The 19,308-nt window shown below is 38.7% G+C and overlaps 5 protein-coding genes across 11 annotated transcripts; 3 read left to right on the top strand and 2 right to left on the bottom strand.

Annotated features, from left to right (window-relative positions):
* Window positions 1-338: 338 nt before the first annotated feature.
* On the bottom strand, window positions 339-3,333 carry LOC121784882. The gene is made up of 4 exons (XM_042183143.1): window positions 2,586-3,333; window positions 2,352-2,449; window positions 1,607-1,770; window positions 339-1,494 (listed from the first exon to the last, which is right to left on the bottom strand). Exons 1-4 carry the CDS (start codon window positions 3,086-3,088, stop codon window positions 409-411), a joined length of 1,851 nt encoding a protein of 616 aa, XP_042039077.1. The 5' UTR covers window positions 3,089-3,333; the 3' UTR covers window positions 339-408.
* Window positions 3,334-6,353: 3,020 nt separating this feature from the next.
* Window positions 6,354-9,294, top strand: LOC121785449 (ankyrin repeat and death domain-containing protein 1B-like). Of its 3 annotated transcripts, none has more exons than XM_042183884.1 (12): window positions 6,354-6,646; window positions 6,743-6,809; window positions 6,892-7,065; window positions 7,162-7,293; window positions 7,380-7,519; window positions 7,674-7,760; window positions 7,993-8,118; window positions 8,279-8,431; window positions 8,523-8,624; window positions 8,707-8,883; window positions 8,951-9,018; window positions 9,110-9,294. In XM_042183884.1, exons 1-12 carry the CDS (start codon window positions 6,620-6,622, stop codon window positions 9,186-9,188), a joined length of 1,332 nt encoding a protein of 443 aa, XP_042039818.1. In that variant the 5' UTR covers window positions 6,354-6,619; the 3' UTR covers window positions 9,189-9,294. The 3 variants fall into 3 exon arrangements, with proteins under 3 accessions (XP_042039818.1, XP_042039819.1, XP_042039820.1); XM_042183885.1 differs by having other exon boundaries at window positions 6,358-6,646; window positions 6,753-6,809; XM_042183886.1 differs by having other exon boundaries at window positions 6,361-6,646; window positions 6,759-6,809.
* A 2,385-nt stretch (window positions 9,295-11,679) lies between these two features.
* On the top strand, window positions 11,680-13,919 carry LOC121783843 (AP2-like ethylene-responsive transcription factor ANT). The gene is made up of 9 exons (XM_042182019.1): window positions 11,680-11,902; window positions 11,979-12,330; window positions 12,403-12,485; window positions 12,618-12,626; window positions 12,706-12,794; window positions 12,873-12,946; window positions 13,025-13,075; window positions 13,167-13,243; window positions 13,386-13,919. Exons 1-9 carry the CDS (start codon window positions 11,734-11,736, stop codon window positions 13,772-13,774), a joined length of 1,293 nt encoding a protein of 430 aa, XP_042037953.1. The 5' UTR covers window positions 11,680-11,733; the 3' UTR covers window positions 13,775-13,919.
* A 1,132-nt stretch (window positions 13,920-15,051) lies between these two features.
* Window positions 15,052-17,003, top strand: LOC121784996 (psbP domain-containing protein 1, chloroplastic-like). Of its 5 annotated transcripts, none has more exons than XM_042183315.1 (4): window positions 15,052-15,153; window positions 15,294-15,438; window positions 16,096-16,536; window positions 16,633-17,003. In XM_042183315.1, exons 2-4 carry the CDS (start codon window positions 15,301-15,303, stop codon window positions 16,852-16,854), a joined length of 801 nt encoding a protein of 266 aa, XP_042039249.1. In that variant the 5' UTR covers window positions 15,052-15,153; window positions 15,294-15,300; the 3' UTR covers window positions 16,855-17,003. The 5 variants fall into 5 exon arrangements, with proteins under 5 accessions (XP_042039249.1, XP_042039248.1, XP_042039247.1 ...); XM_042183314.1 differs by having other exon boundaries at window positions 15,104-15,195; window positions 16,102-16,536; XM_042183313.1 differs by having other exon boundaries at window positions 15,104-15,195.
* Window positions 17,004-17,151: 148 nt separating this feature from the next.
* LOC121784059 lies at window positions 17,152-18,703 on the bottom strand. The gene is made up of 2 exons (XM_042182243.1): window positions 18,191-18,703; window positions 17,152-18,099 (listed from the first exon to the last, which is right to left on the bottom strand). Exons 1-2 carry the CDS (start codon window positions 18,701-18,703, stop codon window positions 17,152-17,154), a joined length of 1,461 nt encoding a protein of 486 aa, XP_042038177.1.
* Window positions 18,704-19,308: the final 605 nt, after the last annotated feature.

Below are 19,308 nucleotides of genomic sequence, written 5' to 3'. Positions count from 1 at the left end.
AACAGAAAAAAGGAAACTTCAAAGTAGATTGATTCTTACCTCAAGCCACCTTAGAAGTAGACGGCAGAGATGCAGATCCAATATCACAAAAATTCCAGTGCATACGCCTGTAGACGCTTTGCTATTTTCAGAGTATAAGCATTCTCTCTGCTATATTTGAATGGTACTAATAGTGTTTACGCAAAGTTAAATAGAAGAGTCATCATCTGAATAATTATTGCAGATGGCCTGATCATAACAAATGGAATAACAGCACGATTAGCAAGCAGTTCTTAAAAAAGGAACCAATTATGTATCTTGAGCCAGTAACCATGTGAAACAAGAAATAACGAAGTGTATAAAACTAGAAGCAAAATTTTTGTCATTGAGAGTAACATTCTTGTTTAAAGTACAAAGGAAATGCAAATGCTACAAAGGATGGCAAACAACTGAAGAACATGATGAATCGACATCCAAAAACCACAAATTTACATGTGCAAGTTGCTTCTGTAATACACCTAACTCTATATCAGAAGACCAGATAACAAATTTATCGTCCCTGTCAAATGAGGACGAGTTAGCTTGAAGAGCACCAAAATCCAAGCCAATGTGCATCTCATCAATGTTCTTAAAATCGATACTTTGCTTTTTCAGTAAATTCTCAATAGCATAGAAAAAAATAGGCGAAGAAACTGATAGTTTTCCCAAAGTCTCCACCGATGAAGCAATCTTGAAAGGGAAATCACCAGCCCAAATCCTCAAAGAAGAGGATGAGCTCCGAACAAAAAGAATCCTACTAGCCTTCCCGACATACAAGTCATTTGTGCGGTCAAAGGTATCCGAAAATGACATGTTATTACGTGGAAGCATGTTACCGTCAAGCACCCAGGTGCTGTAACCAAGTTCCAAATTATTTCTAGTCACAGATGCTAGCACCAGAATTTCTTTGAACAGTTCCATCGTCGAATCCTGAAAGTTGACGGACATGGAAAGTTTGCTGAAGTCAGAATAGTTGCTGGCATCAATGACTGGGTGCCCTCTTCTAGCAAGATCAATCAAAAAATCAGAAGTCGGTCCAACCAAGATGTAATTTCGTATATTCAGCCCCTCGAAGTGGCAGAGCATATTCCTGACAACCGTATCTGGTACTTTAAACAGACTAACAAGCAAAACAGTTTTTTTGTGTTGCACAGATTGAAGAACACTTGCAAGTTCATGTGAAGTCGTCACGATTCTGTTGGTTAATACTTTTCGGAAGCAGAAATCATACCAATTGAGATCCTTTAAAGGATATAGTTCTAGTACGTTGAAATCGACCAAATTTTCATCCAGTAACTGAGAATCAGGTCCTGCTGTTTTGCCATAATTGACACCTCCATCCCTATGACTGATGCTCAATGCTCTCTCATTATGAAAATTGGTATAGATATTAAAGTATCCACGAGAGTGGATAAATTTTATAAACCACGGAGTCCAGATTTTCTCTCCCAGCTTCTTGTACCACCCATTTGATACCTGTTGTCATATCATCCCATAGATCAAATACAAAATAGACTAAACAATGAATCAATTAGAAAACAAAGAAACCAAAGCAGAAAAGAAGAAAGTGGTTAATGGAAATAGTTACCATTCCGTCTAGGAAAGGCTTCACACCTTTGGACTTATGCATGTCGTACCACAGACGGAACTCTTTCCAAGGTCTTGGGAATAGAAGCTGGCCCCAAGTTCCAACCAGCTGATACAAGAAAATCCGAGATTCATCATCTAAATGCATTTTGTTTCCATGTTTACCTGCCGGGAAAAACCAAAGCAAAAGATTAGAAAAGGAGAATTCTAACAGTGACAGACTTAGTACTGAATAAGTAACATAGAAATAGAAAATGAAGAAGAGAGAAAGCATATTCTAAAATATCAACTGCGGCATACACATGAATAATTGATAGTGAAGACTGAAGCATACAAAGAAAGTTAGGTTCAAATTTGTGCTCAATGCATATCTTGAAATTGCTTGTCTACCAGGGGAACAAGGGAAAGCCAGACAAGAGTTATAACAGAGGGAAAACGACCTGCACAAACATCAAATAATTTTCAAGTGGAAAGCAGCAAAAAACAAACCATCTTCTCGCTAACGAACCTGAAATGTAGGCAACATCAGCAACATAAAATGCTTCTCGGCCAGGGTGTACCCAAATTTATTTACACGGAGACAATCATAACTCTTAAATGAATCATAAACGCACAACAATAGCATAAAATCTGCAGAAGCATACTTCCACTTACACAAGCATTTAGCACAAAATGCGAGCCACAGTGCTTTTATTTACCAAATGTTGAAAAAACAATCACATCATAACAAGAATGAAGAGAACTACCTGGCACAAACCTCGGCCTTTGCAGCGACGCCCCGTAAATGGAAGGACTGAAATTCGTGGCATTATAGTAATAATTCAAGATCAACGCCTTCAGAAACCTACCATGCCATACACAGATTCAAATATTCAAGATCTCGGATAATCATTCATTCCACTTCAACAAGCAAAGTATACAACATGATATATACAAACAAAATCAAATCCCTAAATAAATAAAGAACACAAAAAAGAAACCTGTAATAAAGAGGCGCAAGCTCGAGATCATCCTCAACAACAAATGCAAACTCATGATCGGAAGCAGGCCACCATGCTTCGAGCCACTGCGCCTGCAGCCCTGCATTGGAAGTCCGGTAATGCACCACCTTCTCTCCGAATCTCCACTCGAACCCATCAACGAAATCAAGAATCTGGGTGGAAAGATTCAATTTTTCGTCAGGCCCAGTTGGAGAATTTTGAGGGAAATGGTCGACGTAGATGTGGAGATGAACTTTGTCGGCGGAGTCGTAGTGGGCTCTGGCGAGAGAGTTGAGGCAGCGGGAGACAGAGGCGGGGCGGTCGAAGGTGAGGACTTTGATGAGAAATGTGAAGTTGGATTGAGGGGATGGGGTTGGGAGTGAGCGGAGATGCTGGATTTGGGGGTTGGGAGCGGAGGGGGAGAGGAAGAGGGAGGAGAGGGAGAGGAGGAGGAAGAGCAGGAGGATGAGCAGCGAGAGGCGTCTCCTGCTTTGAGGGGCCATCAATTTGCCCCAACTATGCTATGATCGGAGATAGAGATGTATATGTTGAGGAATTCAAACAATAAGTAGGGGTAATTGCAGCTATAATCAAGAGGTATTCAATAGAATTAACTATGCGAAAAGAGGCAATGCAGAAAAGCTCGGATTGGGATTGAATCCGGCGGCAAGGATTCCATTGATCTCTTATTAACCACCAAGTTCAGATAATCACAAATGAATTATCCTAAAACAATAGCAAAACTAAGCTTTTGGTGTCGAAAATGAATTATAACTAAATTAGTACTGATTGATAAATTAAAAGGAAAATTAAACAGAGAACGTTTAATTAAGGATTGTGTTAAGTTTAATTCTCCTTTTTTACTGAATATGTCGAATTTTATGATATGACATTTTGATTCAACCATAGACTATAATTTTAATTCTATATAGCTTCTAATTCCCAAGTTAAAAAAGACATAAAAAAGTAACTCGATATTATTCAAGATGCATTAGAAAACAATACTACTACTATAGTTTAAATTAAAATCAATATCACTGAAAAATCAATAGCTAAAAACCTTTGATTTAATGCGAGTACTATGTCTAATTGTAAAAATGCCTTCATAGATTGATGACAAGTTTGTCAATTCCTCTCATTTCTTTTACTTATGTGTGAAAGTTATATCTTTGGGGTGATTTTCACACTATTAGCTGTTTTAAAAAATTCTGTGTTAATTCCTTTATTTTGATAATTAAAACCTCTTACGATTGTTAGAGCATCCGCAACGCGTCTCGTTGCCATCTCTATCTCGTCTCGGCGAGACGAGACGGCATCGAGACGGCGTTGCAGCCCCGCGTCTCGTCCCGATCTCGGCGAGCATCTCGTCCCAGCGAGACGGATGGCGCGCCAGCCATGCGCCAGCGCCACGTGGCGCGCGCTGGCGCTAGGCGTGACGCCCACTCGCGGGCCTCGCGTCGTCACTGCTGACACAATAAATCTTTTTTAATTCAATTTTAATAAAAAAATATTAAAAAAAATAAAAAAAAGGTCATTTTTTTAAAAAAAATTATTTATTTTCTTTTTTTACTCTGTAAATACTTCTCTTTCATCCCCATTATATACACAAACACACATCTATTCTTCTCAAATAATCTCCATTTCCTCTTCAATTTTCATCTCACCTCTCCAATTTTCATCTAAAAAATGTCCGGCGACGGAAACGAGAGCGGCTCCGGCGGATATGACTTGAACGCGTTTGGCGATTGGGGGGCATGTACAATGTCTTGGGTGGTTCCGGTTCGTCTACGCCGGGCACCCAAGGCTGGTCGACGATGGCGGCGTACCAACCACCCTATTTTGATGTGGATGCATACTCTCGTCCCTCCGCCCCGAGGTATTCACGGGGATTATCCCAAATTAAGGAGGATTATCCGGATGAACCCAATCCGGAGTGAGGACGAGGCGGTGGAAGCTCCAAGGGTCTCGAATTCGACGTCGTGGAGGAAGAGGAGGAGGATATAGGCCGTCATCCATATAGTCGGGCGGACATGATGACTCTGTTCAACGCTTGGGTCAGCGTCTCGTACGATCCCATCTTCAGGAATCAACAAACCCGCAAGTGTTTTTGAGAAAAGGTCACCGCCGCCTACAACGAGAACAAGCCGGCTCCGTCCCGCCGCCGCACCCTGAAGATGCTCCGCAGTCATTTTGACCGCGTCGACAGAGATGTCAAAATTTTTTGCAGCATCTACAAGAATGAAGCAGCTCAATACCAAAGCGGAGCTAGTGGAGCCGACATTATGAGAACGGCTTTGCTAGTCTTCTTTGACGACAACGACAAATAATTCAAACATGTCCATGTTTGGTAGGCCGTCAAAGACGTTGAAAGGTGGGCCGACGGTGTCCAGTCTAGCCAGGGCTCGAGCTCGAAGCGCACGAAGCACACGATGGGTGGCCAATACTCGTCTAGTGAGGGCGGGTCAGGCAGCGCCTCACAAGAGGTTGAGGGCACGACCACCGATGCAGGGGGCTCCTCCCGTGGGCGCCGTCGGCCGCAAGGGACCAAGGCGACTAGAGGGATGAGGGGCCGAGGCGAATCAAGCCAGGCGGGCTCGGGCTCGAACACCCTATTGTCCATGTACTTGACCGCCACGATGGCGGACACTTCCCGCATGACGCCTCCACAATATCAAGCCCACCTTGCCGGAATTGAGTATATGGCAAGACAAATTGGTATTCTGCCTCCAGGTAGCTTGAGTGCACCGCCACCGCCTTCGGGGGATGCGTCGCCGGCGGAGTAGTTTTTATAATTTCTATAAAATTGTATTTTAAATTATGTCTTTTTTTATTTATTTTGCCACGAATTTAATTATGTATTTTTTTTTAGGATTTTAAGTGGTAATTTTATTTTATTTTATTTAATGAAGTGTGTTTTTATTAATTGAATATGTTGGTAATAAAAATAAAAAATGAAATTGAATGAATAGTTAAGGGATGAGATGGTTAAGAGATGGATAAGAAATGAAGGGTTACAGGTGTTGTCTCTTAGTTAAGAGATGGAGTGAAAAGTACAGTGGGACCCATGAATAGTTAAGAGATGAGACGGTTAAGAGACGGCATTGCGAATGACTTTATAATCTCGAAAGATATGTAATGTTATACGGTTAACACACGTTGTGTGTGGTATGCATTGGTTTGGAGTGTCGCGTTGCCATGCGGGCTGTGTTGTCAGCATTCCACCAAACTATTTGTCTGTGTGGTCTTCTCTGATTCAGATTGCAGCATTTACACACAAATTATATGTTCCGATTTCCTTATAACGGCCCATATATGGCTTACTGGTTGTAGGTTCGACAAAATGCATGCATCTTGTTTTCTTCTGACATGTTCAATGGCATATGTCATCCTCTCTTGTTCGACAAGCTGCCTTGTATACTTGTCGTGTGGTTTGTTTCCAGCCACACGATCTATGTGCTTATTGTTTTTACTTCTTCTTCATTGCCAATTTTCATTTTTTTCTCGAGCCACAAAAATTAACATTAAATGAGTAAAATACTACTCCTACTATTTGATTCATACATATATAATTTAAAAAATGCCAATGACACACCACTCGGTCCAGTGGTGAGCACTGGATGGAGGTCGATGACACACCACTCAGTCGAGTGGGATGTACAAAAAATTGTTACTCCAATGTAATTCACATTAAAATTGTTACCGTCGGAATCGTTTGCTCGATGTATACTATTAAAATATCATTCAATCCGATCACCTCCAATCTTATTTATGAATTGGAACTTAAACACAAATTTCTATTCCAATGCACCTTCACTTGATTTTCATTTTATTATCATAGGATTGCTAGTTGATTAACTTTTTGCATTTAACAGAAATTGGAATTTTTTAGTTCGAATATGTTGATTATTAGTAAGGCGTCTGCATAAGAAAAAGGAAAAAGAATTCAGAAAAAATACGAAAAGCATAAGAAAGAAAATGATCACAAGAAATTTTCTGCAAAACCCCTTTCTGATTCAATTTCTCTAAGAACTTGAATGCCATGGATTCTATTTCTGAAACTGGTAAGTTGATTAGAAAACCCTTTAATTTCCGTTTCAATCTCTACTCTTCGTGCATGGTTGCATCTATATGTGGAGCTTCGGTAATTCAATTTACAGTTGCTAAAAGTGGCAGGTGCATTGATTATCGAGGCTGGTGCTAGTGGAAGCCTTAACCGACTCAAGGGTGAAAAGTCTTTTTCTTGTTATTTCTTCAATTTCTTGATTTTTGTATTCCTGATTTTTTGAATGCCTGATTTTTGATACAGCAATCAGAAAGAAGGTGAAAGATGAAAGAGAGTTCCTGAAAATATGCGATGAATGCAGCGAATTCTCCACTGGCCGGACTGTCCTGCATCACGCGGCTGCAATCGGACATTATGAGATTTGCAAATTCTTGATACATAACGTCAAAGTTTATATCAATCCCATGGATTACAAGAGTTCTATTCCTCTCTCTCTCATATTTATGTTGCTATTGAAAAATTTATGTTAATTCTTGAATTGTTTGTTTATTGATATGGTGCAAACTGCTCCAGTGACTACTCCTGTGGCAGAAGCTGTGAAAGGGGAACATGTCAAAATTGTGGAGTTTCTCATCAAACATGATGCTGTGATTGCTATTGCAGATGTTGAGGGGCTCACTCCCTTGCACTTAGCTATTCTAAAAGGTCTGTGGTTTTGTAGGCTGTAATGCTGTGAAGGACTTCGCTCGTAGTGTTATATTATATGCTCGAATTGATTGGTTTTGCTTCAGGTAATCGGGAGCTTATCGAGTTGTTGCTGGTGAAACATGCTCATATAGAAGCAGAGTCTTTAGATGGAACGCCTTTACAAGTTGCCGTTTCTCGTGGAAATGCTGAGGCTGTCAAGTGTCTCTTGTCTCATGGCGCAAACGTGGGCAAGCACAACCTTCAGCAGTTTTTTGTTTATTGTAACTTTTGAATGTGGATAAGAGTGTGATTTGCTTACTCAATCATACTAATATGATCTCTTGACTTGCTGTATTAATGTTGTGAGATTAATCCCTTTACTGCTTTCCGTTTTGCAGCCAAATCATTTTTATGAAGTTGTGGACTGCCCTCTTGTATGTGCAGTCAAGTCTCGCTCATTGGAATGCATGGATTTGCTGCTTGAGGTGTGTTCGGTGAAATGGAAATACCCGTCTTGTCTAGTTTTTGTTAGAGATTGATGTCAGTTATCATGATAATGACTATATGCTAGATATATTATTCCTTGTTTTCGAATAGATGATTTAAACTTCCCATGCTTCTTTAGCTCTGTTCCTCAGTTATATGTATCTGATGCCTTATTCAGTGTTTGAATTGCTTGCCATCTGTTATCATGGGTTAAGTACTTTCTCGTTGCAGGCTAAAGCGGACCCAAATTTGTATCTAAGTGGGTTAAGTCCTTTGGGATGTGCTGCAAAAGAAGGCGACACAAAATTTCTCGAGTCTTTGCTTAAAGCTGGAGCAGATCCAAATTTAGCTGACAATGTAAATTTATATGTTTCCCTTTCTACTTGTGATATCTTCAGCCCGTCTCATCCTTCTATAAAACCAATTAATTGTTGTTTAATCATTTTGCTACTTGTTGTTTTCTTATATTTAGCTTAAAATCGCCTTGTTGTATTGCGTTGATATTGGCGACTTTCAGGTTATCTACAAACCTATTGAGGAAGCTGCATTGGTGCATAATCGTGCAGGGGTGGAGATTTTGTTTCCAGTGACTAAACGGATTACACATTTTCCAAATTGGACTGTCGATGGCATAACCGAGTACGCTCATTCTGAAGAATTTACAGCAATGGTCTGAAACTACTTTTACATTGTGTACAACTGAGCAACACTTTTGATCTTCAATTGAATTTTACAACCTTCTCTCATCACATATCTTGCAGAATACGGCGAGATTGCAAAGGAAATTGAATGCAATAAACTTCAGAGCCACAAAGTACACGGGGGATAAGAATTACGGCCATGCTGTCCTACAATATAGAATTGTAAAGTTTTCTTCTCCCTAGTGAGTCGAGCATCTCGTCTTTGGAAATGTGTAGTAATTAACATACGTGTGATGATGCGTAGGCTTCTAGTCTTTATCAGTATAACCTCTCGTGGGTGACAAAGCGAAGCCTGTGTCAAGCGCGCTTGGGTATACGCAGTCATGCTCTGTTTGGTGCTCGGAAATGCATGAAACTCCTGCCAAACCTCCCCGTCCCTCGCCACGGAGAAATTCCTGCTGGAGCTAATATGATATTCAAGGTATTAATGTGACCATCAAACTCCATATAGATTCGTCATCTAACAATTGCTGATTGTGTCTGTGAAGAAATTCCTCAAGGCCGGCCTCACCTTCATGATGGATCCTTACAACGAAGTCGCGTGTCGTGCATTTAGGTAACTACACAAATTCTGGTAATATTTTCATTTTTTTGTTACTATAAAACCTTTTGTAAGTAATTGATAGTGTTTTTGTTTTTGGTGGCAGAGTTTGTATGTATGATTACTTTGCTTGGTTGAGTCAGATTAATACCCTGGAAGAGATTTTGAGTTTTAGAGATCATTAACATTGTAGAATTTCCATGTAGTAGATAATATTGGATCATATACTATTGTCACACTTGTATACATTGCTACATCTTTTCTTCTTTGAATATATTGTTTCCAACTGAATCAATCGTCTATTTCTTTATTCTCGCTAAAAATGTGTAAAAATTATACTTTTTTCCCGAAAAGGAAACGACTCAAAATTGTTGGGACGACTCAAAAATGAACTGGACTCTAGATAGTTAGGATGAAAGCAGCAAATTATTTTTATACTAACTCAAAAAATATATTTTACATGTATATTTTGAAAATTCTTATTAAAAATAAGAAGATTTACTAGGAAGTATATGAGTACCAGATTTGTATAGTAATCCATTCAAACTTTGGATGCAAAGATACAAATCAAAAAGCTTCAAAAGAGCATGCACCAAAAAGCATGCATTGGTCAAACTCAGATTCTTTATCTTTATCTTTTTCCTTACACACCACCCATTTGCTTAGTTACTGTGTCATCACACACAGTTCACACACTTTTGTGGATTGTGGTGAAGTAACCAAGACTGACTTGTAGCTTTAAGCTATGCAGTAGTAGCTGCATATGTCTTTCTATCATCATGGACTTGTCTAAGATAATATTTAGCATATCTACTGAATAACAGAATCCTGCAAAAATATAAGACCATAGTCAATAATAATTTTGTAATCAGTTAGAAATGTCAATCGATGGGAAGACAGACTGAATAAAAAGAAAAACCGGTAGGGCCAAAAGTTTATAGCCCAATAAAAGTAGTATGAACCCGCTAGGATTAGCCCGAAACTTGATTGGGGTGGCTCTGATTGATCGAAAAATTTCTTCTTAGTTACTTATCAAATATTGATTCGCTTCTGAATTTAGTAGTTAAGAATGAGTATTTTTTTCGTATATGTTTTGGTGATACCCACACGTGAATTGAGGTGTTTGAAATTGAGTGATGAATCCGATTTACATCCTAATACGGTTAGAATTGAATTGATAAAATGATAAACTTATTGCTATTTTTAATGGTAGTGTTTGAAGAATTCAATTAACGGGATTTAGAAACTTGTGTTTCTGTATTGGTTCGCTTCGTTTCCCTCACATGTTCGGTCATTCTCGAGAGCGATTCGACATCAAAGAATATCAAATACTCCTATCATCGAATTGGAACTGAATATAAATTCTGGTGGTAATGAATCCAAATAGGAGTACTATTTTTCAAAGTGAAGTATTCATCTCATTTAGTTAAAAAGAAACAACTTTTTTTCTAATTAGCAAAACATAGGCTGGTTTTTGAAATGCCATAGTGAGGCTAGTGAAACGGTTTTCTCCTATAATGAGTGAGACATGAGTCCATATTTCAAGATTAAAAAAGTGACAAAGCCACAATAATCAATCAATCAACATAAAGACAAGCCAATACCATTATAATCATGTATTACAAAATCATACACAAACAAACAATTATACTACTAGGAAATGAACGACATATGATGCAAAAGAAACAGTCAACTAAATCCCATTTATTTGGTCGTGTCACATCGTATTAAATATCAGCCACCGTATAAAAAGCATGGAGAGAGGAATTGCATTACATAGCAGTTTTTGAAGGTAGTAAACCTGCAGAAACTGATGTTCTCATCTTGGCTAATTCATTGATTTATTAAGCCCAAAAAAGTAGGTGGTGCAGCATATACACACACTGCAGATCCATGCAAAAGATGATAAGGAGAGGTGAAGAGAAGAGGCCGATAAAAGCAAAAGACGAAGCTGATGTGCGCAGATCCCTATGAATTCGATCAACATTTCATTCTTTTTGCTAAAGAATTTAAAGCACAAAACAAAGTGAGCAAGATTCTAGTCTTCATTTCGTTTCTACCTATCTTTGTAGCTACAAAACAAACCAAACATGTTGTTTCAAAGTGGAGGGAAACAAAGGGCTAAATTCCACGAATGTACGTCATGGGAGATGATATCCGCCATTTGTACCCGGAAAAAAAATATTTCCAGTGATGGGAAAGACGCGTGAGGCTCTCGCGTCTTTGATAAACCAAACATGCGTTACTCTCATGCGTGTTTTAATTAAACACGCATCAAGCTCATGCGTGTTTGAAAACACCCGATCGGATGAATTTCCAGTTTCAAAAAACCCGGCCGGGTGAAATATTTAAGACAGGAGGGGTCCAGAGAGAACAACACCCGGTCGGGTGATTTTAACTTTCAAATCACCCGGTCGGGTGAAACACGCAAGAGACTATCGCGTTTTTGGTTAAAACATGCAAGAGGCTCACGCGTCTTTCCCATCACTGGAAACATTTTTTTTCCGGGTACAAATGACGGATATTATCTCCCATGACGTACATCCGTGGAATTTACCCGGAAACAAAGGGAGGGTTGGACGCCACATTATTTTACTTCTTTCCAATCATTGACTTGCTTTCCTTCATTATTATTCACCCTCTTTTTTTTCACTATAACAATACTACCTTCCCTTTTGACATTTTGCATCACTCCCTTCCAATAGTCAACAAAATTTAAAAAATTAAGCCATGACTAACCAAAATAACACCAACCAAGTTAACAATTGGCTAGGCTTCTCCCTCTCCCCTTCCACCGTGGCTCCGCCTTGCCCCGCCCTCCCGTTAACCGACTACTGCGGTGGAAGTGACTTCAATTCTATAATGGAAGCCATCAATAGGCCTAATGATCAACCACAAGGTTTTTTTTTCAAATGTATATTGTGTGTGAAGAAAAATGTGTGGTTTATTTAATTTGACTGACTTTTACTACTTAGGTGTGGATTTCACAACAATGGGGACCCATAACTATGAAGGGTGTGACAGAGAAGGAATGGCTCTCACCTTACATACATTGTACACTCCAGATCAAGGCTTCCTCATCAACAACAAACTACCAGTGGCTGAAGCCAATTGGGATTCAAGAAATATGTATGGCGATGATCTGCACACGCTGAGCCTATCGATGGCCCCGGTAGCTAAACTGGCCGGTTCGGGCCAAATTTCAACCTGCATTGCGGCTGAGAGCAGGAAAAGGGGCCTTGAAAAGGCCCATCAGAAGCAGATTGTTCATCGCAAGTCGATCGACACGTTCGGGCAGAGGACCTCTCAGTACAGAGGTGTCACTAGGTAATTTTGCTACTTTGTAGTATAATTAATTTTTTTAATTTTCAAGATTTGAGTGTGACATGGTGCATTTAGGCATAGATGGACAGGGAGATTTGAAGCTCATTTATGGGACAATAGTTGTAAGAAAGAAGGGCAGAGCAGAAAAGGGAGACAAGGCAAGAATATGCTCCTATATGCACTGTCTTATTATTGGAAAAACTAACATCATTTTCTTACTAAACTTTGCTTTTGCCTTTTGTTGTTGTTGTCTGGATGGGAGGATAACATTAACATGAATACATTTGCAGTTTATTTAGGTAATTCCTATGTTTTCAACTTTTGTAATAAATTGCTACTGAACTTTGTAAGATTAGTATCTAAAATTTAACTTTTTAGGGGGTTATGATGTGGAAGAAAAGGCAGCAAGGGCTTATGATCTTGCAGCAATCAAGTATTGGGGACCTTCCACACATATCAATTTTCCGGTGTGATTTTTTTCCTTGACAATTTTATTCTCATTTTCTTATCCAAAATTAGAAACTGAACATTATAAGTGGATGCAGTTGGAAAATTATCAACAAGAAGTCCATGATATGAAGAACATGAGCAGACAAGAATATGTTGCTCATTTAAGAAGGTGACACTTTCTTCTCAATTTGAAGGATTTTTAACACATTGTTTTAGCTTTTGAATTTTCTTGAAACTTCAATTGTAGGAGGAGCAGTGGTTTCTCTAGGGGCGCTTCCATATACAGAGGAGTGACAAGGTCTACATGATTAATTATATCGAAATTAATTTATTTAGATACTATAGTACTACTATTGTTTAGAAATCTTAGTTTGTATTGTTGTTAGCAGGCATCATCAGCACGGCCGTTGGCAAGCGCGTATTGGCCGAGTTGCGGGGAACAAGGATCTTTATCTCGGAACATTCGGTGAGTTCTTAAACCCGAGACCTCTCACTTCAAAAATTTATTTTTAGGCACATGAAAAGCCCAATTGGACTAAATATATGGGACGGAGGGAGTATTTGTTAATTTCGTATTCTAATAAATCGGTACCATGATTCAATTTTAGGCACCCAAGAAGGAGCTGCTGAGGCATATGATGTGGCTGCCATCAAATTTAGGGGTACAAATGCTGTGACCAACTTCGATATATCGCAATATGACGTGGAGCGGATCATGGAGAGCGACAGCCTTCTACCGGGGGAGATCGCTAGGCCAAAAAGAGACGCGGCCGCGATCTATGCTGGTCAAGAGTCCCTACACCAACTAGACCGCCCTCAAATCTCCGATTGGAGAGCGGCCGCGTGCCATGATCATGAGAAAGATCGAGTTGGGAGTTTGAGTTCGTTGATTCCTATGAACCCACTTGCCACGACACACTTGGTCACGATGCCTCAATTGACCTCGAATATCTCAGCGCTTGATTCTACGTGGACGGATGTGTTCCGAAGCACGTGATGTAATCTTTCTTAAGAGATTTTGTAAGTTTCGGTTTAGTTCAGTTCGATTGGTTTGATGCTGAATTTATTTGATTCAGTAAGAGGCTAAACATTTTGACGCTCTAGACTTTTGCAATATTAATTTACCTCCTTGAGATAGTAAACTAATTAATCATGTTTAGATTTTAGAGAGCAAACTATACTGTACGAATAGACAAAATTTAAGGATTTAAGAAAAGATTTCACCCAAAACAGCAATAAATCAACATTTTATCAAGCTATTTTGTTGTATTGTTACAATTACTATAAGCTCAGAGATGCCACATTGCTATTAAAAGACCATAACATAAACACATATCAATACAATGTAAAATTATCAATAGAATTTCATTTTCATACTTAGGAATAGAATTATAGACACAGATTTGCCTCCATTTTCTGAAGACAACGCTAAAATACAGTGTGCAAAGTTTATCCTCTGACTTACTGTTGGGAAGTTTCAAATGAATTGAGTTGGGCCTAGTTTAGAATGTACTATTAATATGGGGCAAAGCTGAGTATAATATGATCATTTGAATTGGGCTTAAACCTGTTGATTAATCAAATTTTAGGATTCAAGGAGCCACTTGTTGTGTGTCAACAAATTACTAATCCCTTCGTCCCCCAAATACTGTCCCATTTTGACCCGGCACGAATTTTAAGAAATGTAATGAAAAGTGAGTTGAAAAAGTTAACAGAATGTGGGTCCTACTTTTATATATTAGTTTTATAATAAAATGTGAGTAGGAATGAGTTAGTGGAATATGAGGTCCACTATAAAAAATGATAAAAAGTTAAATGAGATAATTTTTGTAGGACGAATGGAAATAGAAAAATGGGACAAACTTTCAAGGATTAAGGGAGTACTACCTACTGATTATATAATTTTTAAAAATATGATTTCTAAAGAATATGATTTACAATAATTACATATATTGTGTTTGTAAGTATTAAGAGCTAAATTAATATTGATTAGTTAAATTCAACTAACTAAATATAACCGTAATAGTAAGATGCTACGATTAAAGTATGATCCATACTTTAAAAAATTAAACTAAAATTTGCTTAATAAGTTATTACTAGTACTTAATAATAACATAGTACTATAATAATAATAACTATTATACATAATTATAATTTGTACTTATATAATAAATTAATATAATAAGTCAGAAACTAGTAAAGAAACCTCACAAAGAATAAAATATTTGGAAATTACATTACTCCATATTTTAAGATTTTTAAGAACGGATTTTAAAATTCCATAAATTGAGATATTCGTGGATAAGATAAGGGTGACTCCGTGTATTTTTCTTCTATCTCTTCTCTACAACTCAACTTCAGCAGCAACACAAGCTGGTAAGAAATTCAGTAACAGAAGAATTTTATGATATCGATCTTGTGAGAGCCGTAATCCTCCGCTTTCAGCAATCAAAATCAAGCTAACTACCCTTGCGAAACTCCCACATTATCGCTTTCTAACTGTAACATCTTCACAGATACCCCATGGCCAGCATTACTGTGGGCCTCAAATTTCACCCTCCGCCCTGCTTCCCAAGACTCCGGCCGCCGCCTCATTCACATGGAATACTTCCCCGTAGTTCATCAGTAGCAGCAAAATCCACTTCTTGCCAATTGCACGAGGTCAGCCCCACATTTCTGAAATCCCCCAATTTTACTACATCTATTAATTACTACATCTATTAATCTGGTTTCTTCATTTGTTAATTTTTTAATTCTTCGTGGTATATGTTTCTGATTCATTATCTATAATTATTGCAGAAAATCAAGTTTATTCGTTTAGCTAAGGCTGTGTAATTTTGAATTTGGATGGATGTTTCATCCACTCCAATTAGGTTTTATTAAACCCTAGTTACATTTCATCACTTCCTAATTAGGATTTATCACTCACATTTGGGATTTAATTTTAGGGCGAATGCATCGTGAATCTATGCCTCATTTTTCAAAATGCACCCTAATATGATCTGTCAGGAACACAATTGAGAAAATTTCCATGGCAGGAAATGAAGAGATTGTGCAAGCAAGAAATGATTTTTATCCCTATATATGTATCTGTTAATGTTGAATTTTATACTATAATCCTTTACTGGAATGATGGAACACATTAAAACCTGAATTTGTATGTGAATTGATATTCACGAATTCATGAAATGTTTATCTTGAGCCTTTCTTTCCTTTGCTTTATCCCATGATTTTCTGATATAATAAACTTGTTTTCGTCGTGAAGTAATATCATTTTAGTCTAGTGGTGACATTATCTATTGCCTGGCTTCTGAGAAGACACAGTCTAGTAAAGATTTTGCAGTTCCAAGGCGGAAAGCAATGGCATTGCTTCTATCAGGTTTCATCTATTCACAAGCTGGCACGTGCGATAATGCTTTTGCAAACTCTGTTACATTCAGGGAATATACAGATCAATTTGATGGCTACACATTGCAGTACCCATCAAATTGGATCCAAGTCCGTGGCGCTGGTGCTGATATATTCTTCAGGGATCCTTTTGTTCTTGACGAGAACATATCAGTGAACATATCTTCACCTTCGTCGTCACAATACAAAAGTGTGGAAGATCTAGGTTCACCTGAAGAAGCAGGGAAGAAAGTACTGAAGCAGTATCTGACCGAGTTTATGTCCACTAGACTTGGTGTGAGGCGCGAATCTAGTATTCTTTCTACCTCGTCAAAAGTAGCTAGGGATGGAAGGCTATACTATGAAGTCGAAGTAAGACCTTTGTACAATTTTCACCACAATGTGAAGTTCTAACAACACTTTATCCTATTATCTTCTCGTTTGACTGATTTTGGCTGGTGTAACTAGGTGAACATAAAGTCGTATGCGAACAACAATGAGTTGGCTGTCATGCCTCAGGACCGAGTGGCACGACTGGAGTGGGATCGTCGTTATCTTTCAGTACTTGGGGTTGAGAACAACCGACTGTACGAGCTTAGGTTACAGACACCGGAGAAGTCGTTTGCAGAGGAAGAAAAGGAATTGCGTGAGATTATGGATGCTTTCAGAGTCAACAAAGTTGCTGCTTGAGAGCAAAATTTTGCAGCTACCTTCCATGTAAACTTGATTTATACTTGAATCTAACTATTTGTTTGTAGTTGTTGATTCCATTTATTGGTTTTGAATATTTGAGTGAGAGATTTCAAACAAGTTATAATACAATCATTCAAAGCACTTAATCTCTGGTGAACATTTTGTTTGGACCTCTTCAGAGTGAAATTGGAGAGCAAAATTCAAAAGCACATATCAAACAATAATTTTGATATTTTTGGTAAAATTGATAAAGAAACACTCTTGTAACTGAAAATAGATAAACAACATGAAAATCTACACCATTGTTGCATCGTCACTTGAAGAAGCAGAAGCAGATGATGGAGGATTTTCAATATCCAATGCCATAGAAGCCTTCCACTCGTCAATATAAGAAGCTTTCTCCACATCTAAACTCGGAAGCTCACGCTCCTGGAGGATTTCAAGAATCTGCTTGCTCTCACCAAGAAGAATCGTTGCTCGCCTTACACTTTTTTCCCTTTCTCTGATGTCATTTGTGTGACACTTCAATGTTATGACCTGCACTAGATTGGTGAGGCACCCTGCTAGTATATCCGAGATGGTGATGGATATACTCTCAAATAGCTCGTCGTCATCTTGGTGCTCGTCATCTCCCATTCCTACCAAGATCGTCTGAGCAATTCTGTACATTGAGTTAGCAGCTATAACTCTAGCAGGCCAGTTTAGAGGGTTCTGCATTAGAATATCTTTCGTTCGAGCAATAAATTCTGTCACAACCTTTTCTGCAATGCTAGAAAGGTTTTGCAGTGTTTCCCGGTGCGTTGTGCCTCTAATTCTCGTGCTCTTCAAATCCATGTCATCCCATTTTCTATACACTACAACTCCAATCCAAACCACATCTGCTGCTTTTCTGATGCTTTCTGACTCTCCAATTCCGTCTAGAGTCTCCTCGATAAGCTTTACAATAGTCAGGCCGTCACTTACATAAACCAGTAACTGGTTAGTCTTCTCATCCGCGATTTTGGTAAGAGCAACTGAAATGGCTGTCAAAGTCACCACGGGCATAGACCAGCAATTTCGAGGTTCTTCAGAATGCAAGCTCGGAACATGGCAGCTGTCAAATCGTCCCACCCCTTTGAAGTTTGAAGATTTCTTTAGAAGCTGGATCAAGTTTCTTGGCTGCTTTTCTTCGCCTACACATGTCAGCCTATCCGCCCTCGTTGCAGATGTTCTTGAGGATTTTATAGGGCAACCGAGGCTCGCCTTCAAGTAGAAGAACATATTGGCTAAAATCCACTTGTGCCCCCACTAAAACAGGTCTTTTTTTATTCTTGCAGAAACAAAAGAAAACTACACTACCAAATCTAGAAGAGATGAATAAAACTAGTTTCCCAGCTGAAACAAAGAGAATCTGAACTCCAATGCAGAAATTCAGAACGAATCTTACAACATCGCGAAGTATCTTCTTGCATGCGCGGTTTTGAACATGAAATGGAAGTGGTCTGTCTCTCCACTCTTCCAGCCTCAAAGTCCAGTACTTGTCAACCTTGAGTTCATCTCTGAAGCTCCTTCGCTCCGTCTCAGCAATCTTGAACCACGAAGCAGCGAGCCATCTCAGCACTGGAGCAATTGTTCCCATAGTCTGAACGGTTAAAATCCAGTAGACGGAGGGGCCATAGCTCGAACCAAGATACGCCAAGTTAAAACTGGAAGCATGAGCTACAAGCCTATTTCGAACAAACCAATCTTGTACCAACACTAGAGCTGTGAAAAGACACAAGACTCCAGAGAGCGAAGAAACGGAATACCTGGCAAGAACAAACTGAGGACTACTAGTTTGAGCCATCACCCAATACCCTTTCACCATATTTTCAAGTCCCTCACTACTAAACCTTCCCCACTCTACATGTCTATTTTTCGAAACCGATTTATGCATTTCATCATACCTCAACCCTATATATCTTTTGGCTACCGGGACCATCAGCGACATACAACATAGCATTGGACCTCACATTCCACAAACTCGTTCCCACTCACATTTTATTATAAAACTAATATACAAAAGTAGGACTCACATGTCACTAACTTTTTTAACCCACTTTTTATTACATTTCTTAAAATCCGTGTCGAGTCAAATGGTGACAAATTATAAGGGAAGGAGGGAGGAGTAGTACTACTAACAAAAATAAGTTGTAATGTTACCAATCCCTTAGCATTGGGGCAAAACTGGAGCTGGAAATCTTGTGGTGAGGTCGGGCCCAATAGTGTTTAGAGGTGCAGCCCAGCTGGTCAGGCTTGGGCCGCAGTGTGAGGCTTGTGGTCATACTTTTTAATTGAATATTATTTTTTGTTAAAAAATTTAACCTTTAAATTATGTAATGCTTGGTGTATAGTTAGTGTATTTTTTTTAAGAAATATAATTATGTAATTTTTTGGTATTTAATTATTGTAATTATGGGTATTTTAATAATG

The sequence above is a fragment of the Salvia splendens genome, chromosome 21 (genome assembly GCF_004379255.2).
Source record: "Salvia splendens isolate huo1 chromosome 21, SspV2, whole genome shotgun sequence".
Classification (NCBI taxonomy): Eukaryota; Viridiplantae; Streptophyta; class Magnoliopsida; order Lamiales; family Lamiaceae; genus Salvia; species Salvia splendens.
Note: the sequence above shows the minus strand (reverse complement) of the source record. Positions and strands in the feature narration are given on the sequence as shown.